Genomic DNA, 13244 nt, shown 5'->3' on the forward strand with positions numbered 1-13244 from the left:
TGAAGTTTCATAAAACACAGCTAAACATGCAAGTATGTTGTCTACGCTATTATTGGCAGTCCAAGGACAAACAAACTCGAACCCTACAACTTGATTCAAACAAGCTTCACAAAAGGAGGCAACAAAAAGGACTGATTGTATAGAAGCAGTTTTATTTAAGTTGCGTGTCTTTCAGCCAGTACTGAATCAAATCATGGACAGGGTGACGTGTAGGTGGTCTCAAACGCATCACCTGAAAGGGGAACAGGAAGGGTGCTGGATCAAGTTCAGTGAACTCAGCCAGAGCATAGCATGATTAGGGATGAAAGCATACTTGTCTGATAGTAGTCATAAATGTTGATGATTGCTGGCTTGAGATTTTTCACTGCAAGAACCTGTTTCAACTGGAGTGTGTAACTTATGGGGACACCTTTGGGAACCTGCGAGACAGAAAAGATGAACAGCAGCACATACAGTACTTAAGGCAGCTAGTGAATATACCCAGAGTACAGTCTCACCTCCTTCAGATACACTAGGACACGATCCTCTTTAGAATCAACTCGCACCACTAGTGGGGCAAACGATTGGGGTGGAGATCCAAGCTGAGGGGAAGAGACCAATGTTTAGACACAATTACGTCTGAAGGAGTTAAGCATCTTAGTGTTTTTAGGATTTAGTCCTAACCAGTGACGTATCTGCCTTGAAGCCTGACAGGAGTTTAAGGTCCACGATAACCATGTTAGTGCTTGCTTTTATACCATTGTATCTGAATACGTGTGATGGGAGAAAAAAAAAAAAAAAAAAAAAAAAAAAGGTTTAGTCAACAGGATCTAGGACATAGCTTCCTTTTGCAAGACTCGCATATATTACCCTGTTGGGGGAAAACCAAAAACAACAGCATATGCTGGTTAGGTATGGTTTGAAGTCATGCTTCAAAACATACCTAACCAGCATACAGGTTCTCAACAGGGTAGCTGGCTTCAGGAAACAAAGCCATTCTTACTTCACTGTGAAGTTCAACATGAGATTGGCTCCAAGCGGTCTGCAGTCACCAGTCACCGTCGCTTCGACACTCAGTGTCCTGGTGACTTTAACAGGTGTCGGGATGTTGTAGAAACATGCAACCTACAGTATGAGTGCAGAGCAAATGAAGGAGTTAGATTTGGATCTGCTCAACAGAAACCGAGGGGGCGGAGATACAGACCTGCACAGACACACAAGTGGATCCTGATGCTTTAACACTATATTTGCCAGGAATGTTCGTCAGTGGCTTCTCCTGATACAGCAGGCTATTGTCCCGATTCACAGTGAAGCTATAATAGTCTCCTCCTACCACTGAGGACTGTACAGTAACAGTGCTGGAGCCGTCCAAGCTGAAGACTTGAGCAGCATACACAGACAGGGCATGAAGAGCCACCACTGTGTCCTGAAAACAAGCACCAGATTAAAAATTCCACTCATGAATGATTGTGCTCATGTTTGGTAGTCAGAAGCACCTGGGTGGAGGAGAAGCCTCCATAGGGATTCTGCTGGGTCACCAGCCAGTTGACAATACGGTCAGCATAGCTTAGAGTAGCCGTCGTAAGAGGCCGTTCAGTGAGAACCACTAGTAGCATGTAGGCGCTGATCTCCACTGACAGTGTATCACCAGATGTCGTCTGAGACCAATGGAGCTTATTGCCTGCAGAGATGATTGCGTGAGAGTGGATGCCATAGAACCTGAGAGAAAAAAAAAAAAAAATCCCACTTACCATCAGAAATGGCAAGGTTGTTCAAGGCAGTTAAAAGCTGTGATCGAGTGGTGGTGTCTCCAGCTAGACTGAAGGTGTAGGCCAGCAGAGCCATGGCGTAAGTGTTTCCCAGGTTCCCAATGAAAGGCCTCAAGCATGACAGAGCGTTGGTAATGACGGGATCCTGAAAGCAAAGCAGATATCAGACAACAGCCAGAACAGCAGGAGCTCATACAACTACTCAAAAGGTTTACTGTGTTGGGGACGCCTAGTTCACGCAGTGCTGCAACAATGTAGGCGGTCATTGTGATGTTGTCACCAACTCCACCCTAAAACACACCATATGGATTATAAAACAATAAATCAAAATAAACCTTCATAAGTTATCTATGGGTTATCTATATCTTCACTATGGGTTAAGGTCCATTTGATAACATGTACCTTCATGTCATTGTGGTACAAAGTTCCTTGTTGCATAAAACAGCCATTTGAACCCTGCTGGCTTATTAGCCAGTCCTTTGCACTCTTGAGGACAGTTGGATCAATGAAGACAAAGTGCGTTGCTAAACCAAAAGACCTCATGACAAAGGCAGTTAACCTGGCCATGGAGGATGTTGTTAAAAACAGCAATTTAAAAACACTGGTGACAAAGGTTACACAAGACAGTGTGAAACTCACCATGTATTGGATGCATCATAGCCAAAAGTGCTGTATGAGCCGTCATTGTGCCTGTAGTTCAGTTGTCCTTGGTATCCTGTTCAAGTCAAAAACCACATATTGTAGGGGGGTATTAGAGTCTTAACCACTTCAAATGGGAAGCACAGGACTGGAAGTCCTTTAGATTTATTCCCAAACACTCAATCTGCACATCCATACCGCTTTTAAGGTAGCCTGTGGCGGTCTCTCGAATGGCTGTGGTGAGTTGCCCCGTGGCTTGCAGGTACAGCAGGATGTAGATATTGGGAGCAAGAGTGATCATATTCTGTTCTCCACAGCCATACGGCATCTGTAACAACCTATCTAGATTCTTCAGCGCACGACCCATTATGTCCCCTAAAAGAGGACAAGCATAAAACCCACATTTGAAACAAAGTTATTCTGCCAAACATCATGCATCCCTTTCTACTCAGTGAGATGCTTTACCGAGGACTGAAACTGAGCATCTGGCAGATCCCTGAACCACATTTGTTGGAAACGTCAGAGTCACATCTTCAAAAAGAACACTTCCTGCAGACAAACAATGGATCAGTATTAAGCACTAGGCTAATGTTTGTCTATACAAGGAGAACATGTTTGGGAATCATTGAGTGAAAACAAACCCTTTGGACACAGTAACCAACTCTGGGTGGTTGTCCTTTCAACTCCTTCAGGCTTTAAAAAGGCAATAAAACACCACATCAGTAAAGCAGACTGAGCTCCATGATCAAACTGCAGAAGGCTGGTTAACACTTACCAGGACAAGAAGACTTCGAGTGACAACGTCAATGCGTCCTCTCGTCGGCACGGTCACGGCCTGAGTGCCACATAGAGTCTGGGATGCCTCAGCTGAAGCACTGACAGTTACATTGACAGCTCCTGCAGTGACAGACAGGAAGTGAGCCACACCATGTCACTTTAAATTTTGGAGTGTATGTGAAGGTCAAGTATGGTAACCTCAGATTGGTTAAATGCAGAGGACATATTCAAAGTTAGTGCACACATTAACCCTTTAGACGCCAGAGGTTTTCCTAAAACGTTCAATTTTGACATCTTAATTTGAAAAGGCTATATCTTAAGTGATAAAAGAGACTTTCTGTAAATTAGAAAAATATTAAGGATGACCCAAAGTTTATGTAGGGATTACATTTTCCCATCAAATTTGCATATGACATCATATGGTGGTGGTCACCTTGGATTAAAGAATTCATGAAAAGTCACATGTTTAAATGATAAATGCAGCACTTCACCGTTTGTGCTTGGTGTAGGGCCATTCTTTCACTTTCAGAATCATGGCAGATATTCTCCTTCAGAATCAGGGTCCACAAATAGAAGACCCAACACTTCATTGCGGGTAAGCTTTATTGATGCCATTAGAAAAGAATCTAATGCAAATACTCACTGACATTGACAATATTGCTCTGATAAAATGGCTCACACACTAGCGTTACATTTGTTCGCACTGATTCAATGCACTCTTGCTTGAAAATTCTGTATAGACGCATGACTTTTTTTGAGTCGGGGATGAAGTATGACATGTCTGACATCTAGTGGAGGTTTTATTTAGTGCCGCATCTTGTCGAGTAAACTTGACCGTGGCGCCTAGAGGGTTAAGAGTAGTGAACACTGCAAACCATGGGCAGACATTTTTCTGGTGCCCAGGAAGCAATTTGGGGTTGCTCAAGGGCACCCCAGTTGTTTACTGTCGGTATTGAAAATGGAACCTGCAACCTTCGGTTACCAGTCTGACTCTAACCATTAGGCCACGACAGAGGGACAAGTCCAAAACTAACCGAGAACAGAAGCGGAGAGAATCCATTTGAAGGTCTTTCTCCCATTGTCACAGAGACAGGCAGAATACGGATCAGTATATGGTATAAGAGTGAAGTTTGTGGATAAAGCTGGAGTCACTTTAACCTGCCGATGAAAAAAGGCACATTGAGCAAAGACACATGACCTCTATGCAGATTCATTAAAAGAAATAAACCAAGACAGACCATGATGCAGTTGGGCAGATAGCTGAAGACAGTGACCTTCAGATCAAATGACTCCCCACGGACGATGGAGTAGGGCAGGGAGAGCTCCAGGAAGAAGGGCTGGAAGACCGTCAGCAGAGCAGGAGGAGCCAGACCGAAACCTTTGGAGGACAGGCAGAACGCCTCAGTCTCCCATGTGGTGATGGTGTCAGGAACAGTGAGGGGAACTTGTGTGGATCCAGTGGCTCTGAAGGACAGCAGAAAAATAGAAATGTGGGGAACAGAAGTAAAAACTGGGCAAATAGCTTTAGATGGAACAAGAGGTTACTAACCCCACTTGAACAAGTTGCCAGATCCACGTTTCTGGAAAGTAAGTCCTGACAGTCACGTCAAAAGAGGAAGAGTCACCTCCAGCACTTACTGCTACTGGAGCAGGAACCCTCTCTTGTTTCGCAATGGCTAGAGGTCGACCAAAAACCACTGAAATGGAGACAAGCCCTTAATACCAAGATTGCAACAACCAATTGATGTTTGTCCACTTATCCATTTTATACAAGTCAGGTTTGCACATTGGGTCTCATTTCACTAATTGCAGGGAGTTTGTATTTGTACGCACAGAACTGCTCACGAAAAATCTGCCTGATTCCCAAATTTTGTACAGGAATTTGTTAACTTCGTTCTGATGTTGGTGAATTTGGAGTATTCAAAAATGAACGGCTGCGTGCACAAAGTTAGTCATTTGCATAAAATGCACCCAAACCATCTCCACATCAGGGCTTTCCGAATGTACTTTCCTTACAGCCTTTCGTCACTCTTGCCACTGTTTGCAGATGCACGTGCCTGGATTGCAGCTGAAGCTATAATGCAGCCTCTTACTCTTTAACTGTTTATGATCAAATGCATTTAAGATTAAATTAAATACAATTTCATTATATAATACAATTAATGCAATATACTTCAATGTAATTGTAGTCATGTTAGGATGAACTTCTGTAACTTCACGATTATAAAGCCACACAGACCAAGTTATTTTTTACGCTTTTCAGTTGTTCCTATATTGTCATAAATTTAGATTTTTTTTTTTTAAATCTTCAGTGGATTGAGTCGTTCTTAAAATCGCTTGGACACACAAATTTGTGCACATGCATGCTTAGTGAATAAGACCCATTGTGAGTTCAGTTGATAGGAGCATAGTAGAGATGTTCAGATCAGCCCTAACATCACCCAAATCTGCGGTTAAATATAAAGCCACCCGCACCAATGATTTTCTCTGATTTAGATATCCGCACCAGCGGTGGTATTGACAAGCTAAAAAGTAGCTCCCAACTAAAATTAGGATGAAAAAACCAACCAAGTCATATGGCAATTTATAGATCAAGAACAGACATACCATTACGGAAGTTGCGATAGTAATTCAGGTTTCTGTACATCAGGCATTGAGGTTCTCGGACAGGCAGATTTGTTGCGATCTTCAACCCCACTCTCTGTCAGAGTAACAAATCAAAATACAAGTCACATTCGAAATGGAGCATGTTTAAATGCACATCAGTTCAGGTTACTAAAATAACCTGTTGTCCAGTTTACATGCAGTCCAATAACCCGAAAGCAGTTTACAAGACAGTGTTAATAAATCAGGTTACATCCTTCACATCAACAGCATCTACTTTGAATCCTTCTTTACCCAAGATATGATGTGTTCTCATCTCATTTAGGCAGAGTTCACAATGCATTCTCTTCCCTTACTGAGAGACGCTCACTTTGTCTGGATGCACTTAAGGACACTTTCCTGTCACATACACTATGTGGACATGGAAGTGATTGGAACACCTGAATCATTTTTTTGGAGGGTTACCCCAATACTTTTGGCAATAGCGTATGTGACAGGAAAGCATCCTTAAGTGCATCCAGACAAAGTGAGTGAAAGAGAAACAGTAAGTGAAGAGAGAATGTTTTGCAAATTCCATCTCTTTACTCAAGAGGTGTTCATCTCATTTAGCCAAAGTAGATGCCATTGATGTGAATTTGATGTGACGTCACAACCTTCAAACTCGGTGTGGCCTTCATATTAGCTCAAAAACAATGCGTAGAGCTTCATGGAATGGGTTTCCATGGCAGAGCAGCTCATCCAAGCCTTACATCAAGTGCAATGCAAAGCATGGGATGCAGTGGTTTTGATTCAGGGGTTGGGCTTGATTGAACATCCTGACTCCTGGTCTTTTCGCACATCAGTTTTCTGGGTCCATAACTGTTACACCAGACCACTCACACTTCTGTCAGGGGTTGGGGTTCCCCATAAACTTTGTGTCCCAAAACTTGTCAATATAGTATCAGACATGCACACTTCAATAAGGAGAGAGAACAAGTTAATTTGTTTACATGCTTGGCCAAAAAAAATAAAGATAAAGTAAGGGTCAAATCTAGCAGTGGTTGATTGGTTTATGCTTACCCGAAATCTGATAAAGGAAAAAAAACCAAAAACACACATTTACATGACCACACATTTGTCGGCATAAGAACATGTAACCGCACTGAGTATTGACTGACATGATTACAAATTATTTTCTACCTTGAAGGTTTCATAGACATGGTCTGCAGGAACAGCTCGACGGAGTCGAACTCTCACACACTCCTGTTCATCCTCAACTTCATATGGATAATCTGATAGTGATCGCACTGGGAGCAAGTTGAACACCTGAGAACATTTCAGGGGTATGGGGGAGAAGTCAAAAATGCCTGGAGTAGTTGTTTGAAGACATCCACCCTGTGGCTTTCCCTTTAAGTGCCAAACTAGTTAAAAGTACGAAACTAAAATGTTAAGATGGACAAAGGGTCTTAGGATAAGAGGATTAAACTTAAAAGCCCACATAAACAAGACCAACTGGTATGTCAGCAATGGATTCAAATCCATACCCTTTCAGCACTCAGGCGTCTTCTTGGCTCCAAGATCTGGACACTCTGATCTACAGCGCTAAGGCCACACAGAGATCCTGCTTGAGCAGAGACCGTCAGAACATTTCCCTCAGCAGGAACAGCCGTAGCAGGAGAAAACTGTAGAGACACCTGGAACAAGAATCACTGTAAGACTCCCCACTTGAAGCAAAAATTGCTATTCCACATCATACCTTGTTTCGGAAACACATTTCAGTGTCAAACGACACACTAGCTGCAACTACATTGTCACTGGGCAGAACACAATAGACCAGAATCTGCACTGCTGGAGCCATAGTGACACTGACAGATAGTTGAAATGACACAGAGCCACTCGTGACTGTATCAGAAGCCGTCGCTCTGACTCTCTGAAATCCATGAAGGATAATCACTCCTTTGGACATAATCTGAAAAGACAGAAAGATGTCAGACAAACAGACCAGCACAGCATTCATAACAGCAAAGATGACTACAAAACCAGTTTCCATTCACCATACAGATGATGTCAGTGCTGTAACCACCAGTCTCTCCAACAAAAGAATACTTCACGGTCACTGGAACCACAGCGCCACATTTGAGTGGCTGCTCGAGCTTCACTATAGTCAGTTCACTAAATGATGGGCTGTCAGGAGAAGCGGGTTGGAGAATCTGAACTTTTCTTGTATCTGTAGTGAAGTATGGCGATTTGGAACCATAAAAAACCTTAGCAGTTGCACTTGCCTGGGGAATAATGAACGGAATCAGTTTCTTGAATTAATTGTTCACTAGGACAAGACTACAAAAAGGCAACTAAAAACAATTACTCATACCACCAGATTGAGATCAGCTTTAGGAAGATCGGCAGTGTTGAGGAAGAACGTGGCCAGTCCATTCTGGTTTGTGGTCAGATTCAGCGTTCAGCAGATTCAGCAGATTCAGATTCAGCAGATTCAGCGGAGTTCGACTCCGTCGAGCTGTTCCTGCAGACCATGTTTATTGGGCCAGCTGCCATTCAGGAGATACACCACTTTGTTCGCGATTGGGGTCCCATCGAAACGAGATGCATTGATCTGTCAGGAAAGAAGGTTTAGGAAATATAACGTGAAGGCTTCTGTAATTAGAAATTAACCTTTACTTGCCTTTCCATTAATCATTGATCCAGGTTCAAAATAAGCCGGGAGGTCTACAAACATGACTTTGCCGACTTTAAATGTAATGGACACAGTTGAAGATTTTGACATTAGCAAGTCTGGGAAACAAAACCAAACATGAGCACACCAAATAAACATTCGTCCAAGCATGTGCCATTGGTTCAGATCAAACAATAGCTCACCTGTTCCCTCCTCAGTGACATTCACATTTAGAAGAAAAGCATTTTGCAGATTAGTCTCAAATTTTGTACTGAAAAACACTGCTGTATTGACAGTAAAGGAGGCACAGCCCGTGGTATTCATCTGGTAGCAGAAAACAGATGGTCATGTTGAAGTCAACACGCAGGAGAAAAAAAAAAAAAAAACATGCAGAAAAAAAACCCTGCACTGTATAGCAGTCAGACCTTCACGGTTTGATCCAGGCACAGACGAGTGACCTCAGGAACCAGAATATATGGAAACGGATAACGGCACACTTCCACCAACGCTTGACCAGGTACAGGTTGCCCATAGGTGTATCTGGGAAATGTTGTAAGGAAGGAGTTAAAGAATTGACCAACCACAAGACAAACAATACAGCATCAAGAAAATAAAAGCGTCACCCACTTGGCACAAGCCTCAACTTTCAGTCCCACAGCTCCAACGCTGTACGTCTGTGGCGCGTTTATGGTCACATCAAACTTGGGTAAAACTAAACCAGAAAAAGCTCTTTAAAAGCAGCTTTAAATTAGGGCCTCAGATCTTCTGTTGTACTTTTGCACTCAAACTACAACTTACCATATTTTTTAACCTCAAAAACTTGGGAGATCACTCGGTTGCCAATAAAAGCTTTTAGTGTGTACATCCCTATCTGAGCCTCTGGGTTTAAAGTGTGAGAAAGCTGCAAGATCAACCCCGTTGAGGAAACGTTTGTCCACTGACCAATCCGGTTATTTTTATTGTCCTATTAAAACAATGGATCAGAAAATAAATAAGCAAACCTAAATGTAAAAAGTTCAAAAGACAACATCCAGAAATAAATCAGAATCATACAAGACTTGCACTGGAGCAAATACTCACCTCCACCACCACAAGATTGTACTGCAAGACAAACCGTAATATTAGACAGTGACTCAAACATACTAGGACAATTAATCTGAATCAAATTTGACTGAGAAATAACCTCCAAAAAGATAATTTAAAGTCATTGTGTTAAATGAGAAGAGCACATCAATAATTGATATTACAAAAAGTAGCTTTAGAAAAAAAAAAATGATTCAACAGAATTTATTACAAACTTTTAGGCTTCAATGGCCATGAGGGCGAGTAAATGACTTGATAAAAAACCCAAGTGATACTCTAAATAAGAAACTAAAAGTAGCTGGCAGTAAATGTCTAAATTAGTAGTCATTGGCTGCGTCTGAAACCTAGGCCGCTGCCTTATCAGACAATGACATGTAAGGCAGCATTTGTGCATGAAGGCACTTCACAAAACAGATTTTGGACAGACTTAAGACAGTATAACCGTTTAATGATCTACAGCAAAATAGAGAGATCGTTGACATCAGAAGTGGAAGATGTTATTCAGAAATATACATTTGCAACTTTCAGAAGCCATCTTTTTTCTTAGCTCAACTGTCACAGAATTGAACGCAGAGGATTGTGGGATATCAAAGGCAGCGAAGAATACATGCATGTTGCCTTCAAAACACAATCAGATGAAGGCATCTCAGGAGACAGGAAGTGAAGCTAACATTAGATTCAGACGTGCCTTGATGCCTTTCTTCCTTGAAATGTGTCCTTCGAAGGCAGCATTTTCCAGGTTTCGGACGCAGCTATTGAGTCATTCGTTCGATTTCTTTATGAATCGAGTCATTGAATCATTGGTTCACCTGATTCATTCAAAATGAGACTTCCTTCATAAACACTGCTGTGTTGCTCGGACAGTCATTCTGCTATGGCTTTATAGGTAACAAACAGACAATAGTGTCTAAAAATGATACAAATATATCTTGATATCTTGAACTTAAAGGACATTCTACCTGCATTATTTGGTGAACATGAAGCAGGGCAACACCTAATCAACTGTATGAGATGTCAAATGAACTAGGTCTGGGGCTGACAAAGTTCTCGGCATAACTAATTCAACGCATTAAAATCAACAGCCCTAATAAATACACATACCACTTTGGGGGAAAAAGGCACAATGATGGATTTATTTGTGCCCATCTAAACATGCCCCATTTTTCAATTTGTTTGCAGCAAGACTGCTTCATGTCAAAAGAGCTCAAACCTCACCATTTGCTCAAGAGGCACAAATTTGGCATCCATAGTAACAACTCTGAAATTCACTGCAAAAAGAGAAAAAAAGTAAATAAACGTTCACATCCATTATACTAGGCACTTAGAAAATGAACTTGAAGTGCAACAGACTTTATATACTCCTAATAGTCATCCAAGTGTCATTTGTAGCTCACCCGTTTGTCCTGGATTGTAGATGGGTTTGTCTGTTTGGATGAAGGTCAAAGGCAGGTAACGTCTGAACATGACCTTCCACTCTTTAGTCATGCTATAGACCCTCCCTTGAACTTCCACCTTCAGCTTCTGCACAGAGTCTCCATCTACTCGAGGAGCCTGTAGAGAAATGGGTTAACGGACATCAAACTAGACAAAAGGTTTACATGTAGCACGATAACAGACCTGGAAACTAAAGCAGCGGAAAATGTCTCCAGAAGCAGATCGCTGCTGCATAAGGAGAGTCGACATGTTTTTGTCATCAAGCAGAGAAATGGTCATTGTGAGACGCTCTTGGGGTTTCAGAAGAACTGCACACAATTTGGCATTAGTGCCAGACTCAATCACTGCAGGGAATGTCACCAAGAAGAACCTGTGGAAAGATAGTCAGGTCAGAACATGCACTGGTGTAAGTAGTTGTACATTCACAGAGAGTGGTTGCCATAGTCAAGACAAGGAACACAAAGAACAGACACTGTAAAGCACCGCTCCAGCTTTGAGATGCAAAATGGGTATTATGACATGGAGTATTCGTCTGTTAAAGCGTGACACAAATGAGAATCACCTGCGTCATGTTATAATTACGGCGTGCCGTTTTGACTTGTTCCCAGAATGTGAATTCTTGATAATTAAATTCTCACTAGTTAAAATGATTATTCTTGATATCACTACTAGTAACAATGGCAATTTATGACACCAAGTATTATATTTTCACTAGTGACAAGTGGATTATTGAGGTCAAATGTTAATTTCTAATATCATGAAAGTGATTGTTACTATAAGAAAGCCATTTTAGATATCTGAAACTATATTGATGTCAGAAATACATTAACAGATAAAAAATTTACATCAACTAGCGACAATTTAATTCTTGATATCAGGAATTTATATTTTTATTAGTAACAAAGTAATTGATATAACAATTAAGATTCTCACTAGTGAGAACCGCATTTCTGATGTGAAACTGGAATTAAGAAATCAATTCTTGATATCAACAATCGAATTTAAATGGCAACCTATGGTGACATTTCACTAGTGAAAATACAATTACAGAGATCAAGATTTAGTTTACTTGAAGTTCAATTGTTGATATCAATAGCATTTCAGATATCTAAAATGGCTCATACTACTTAACTCACAAAAAAAAAGGAACATTTTTACTAGTAGAAAATAAATTGCTGATATCAACACGGCAGCCTATGGAGACATTCCACTAGCAAAAATACAATTACTGATATCAAGAATTAAGTTTACTAGTTGAAACTCAATTGATGATATCAAGACTTCATATCACGTGAATGATAAGAAATGTCAAAACAGCTTGCCATACATAACACTTCTAGTTTCTGTAAAACAAGCAGATTTGATGCAAAGAAAAAAAATAATAATAATAATAATAATCTGCCATAAGTACTTACGGTCCTGATCTCTGTCCATCAACAACAAAGAGGAAAAGACCTAAAAAGAGCCCTGCCCAAACACAAATCTCCTTCACAGCCATGACGAGTGTTGGGGTAACAGCTTAGGACCCAGGACCAGTAGTGAAAAATGAAGACCAAGAGTCAGGAGTTAGATTAATTAAAGAAAAATTTACTGAAGAATAGTTTGCAGTTTCATCAGCAGAAGCCAGCTTCAAGTCTCACAAGGAGTTCGTAGGCCGCACTCCCTCTAACAGTCTCCCCGCCTCCGCCTAACGTACATACAATTTCTGAACAGTTATACTGTTTTCAAGGTCCAACCACGTCATTGTCATGTGGAATGATTCTGATTGGCTCCAACAACATGCAATGTAAGAAACTTTCCACACGTAAACAGATAGGAGCATATATCACTAAAAATGCGTAGACTCGTTGTCGCCCAGTCCTAGATTTAGATTACAAATGACCTCGGAGGTCACAGAAAGACGTCTCCAGGTCTGATATCGTCTGCAGAAAAGTCCATCTCCAACACTGAACCTGCACAGATCATGCAACGCACACACACAAAAGCTCCAGAGAATAACAGTTTCCTCAAGGTTAAGAACATATAACTAACTATCAACAAGGCACTTTTCCAAAACATGCTGATATGGCATCTAGTACAGAAGTGAATGTATTCTATTTAGTAAGAAAAGCATAAGAGGTACAGTTTCTCTGGGTCCCTAAGAAGTCACGTAGACCTGACATCCAATGACCCTAAGGTCACTTTAGGAAGACATATAGCACAACACCTGCAGAGGGGTTCTCCCAGGGTGTTGACACACACACACCAAGGACATTCGCCTGTCAGCACGTTTAACACAGACATCAGAGCTGCACCTAGAGAATGTGGAT

General features: G+C 41.3%; 2 protein-coding genes across 2 annotated transcripts; both read right to left on the reverse strand.

Moving 5' to 3' along the window:
* Nucleotides 1–191: 191 nt before the first annotated feature.
* On the reverse strand, nucleotides 192–976 carry LOC307123124 (murinoglobulin-2-like; the record flags this gene model as incomplete). The annotated part of the gene is made up of 5 exons (XM_079811530.1): nucleotides 192–232; nucleotides 314–419; nucleotides 498–581; nucleotides 664–745; nucleotides 936–976. 5 exons carry the CDS (start codon nucleotides 974–976, stop codon nucleotides 192–194), a joined length of 354 nt encoding a protein of 117 aa, XP_079667656.1.
* Nucleotides 977–978: 2 nt separating this feature from the next.
* LOC307123131 (alpha-2-macroglobulin-P-like) lies at nucleotides 979–12433 on the reverse strand (the record flags this gene model as incomplete). The annotated part of the gene is made up of 30 exons (XM_079811538.1): nucleotides 979–1104; nucleotides 1184–1405; nucleotides 1476–1660; nucleotides 1731–1893; nucleotides 1964–2038; nucleotides 2151–2307; nucleotides 2388–2463; nucleotides 2586–2762; nucleotides 2853–2936; nucleotides 3029–3080; nucleotides 3163–3284; nucleotides 4199–4322; nucleotides 4403–4628; nucleotides 4714–4861; nucleotides 5772–5865; nucleotides 6948–7073; nucleotides 7292–7441; nucleotides 7504–7716; nucleotides 7802–8029; nucleotides 8119–8207; nucleotides 8424–8537; nucleotides 8622–8742; nucleotides 8844–8958; nucleotides 9046–9130; nucleotides 9217–9382; nucleotides 9499–9519; nucleotides 10717–10769; nucleotides 10896–11052; nucleotides 11119–11305; nucleotides 12351–12433. The coding sequence occupies 30 exons, from the start codon at nucleotides 12431–12433 to the stop codon at nucleotides 979–981; spliced, it is 3939 nt and encodes a 1312-aa protein (XP_079667664.1).
* Nucleotides 12434–13244: the final 811 nt, after the last annotated feature.

Source organism: Gobio gobio (assembly GCF_949357685.1).
Source record: "Gobio gobio genome assembly, chromosome: 1".
In the NCBI taxonomy this organism is placed as follows: Eukaryota; Metazoa; Chordata; class Actinopteri; order Cypriniformes; family Gobionidae; genus Gobio; species Gobio gobio.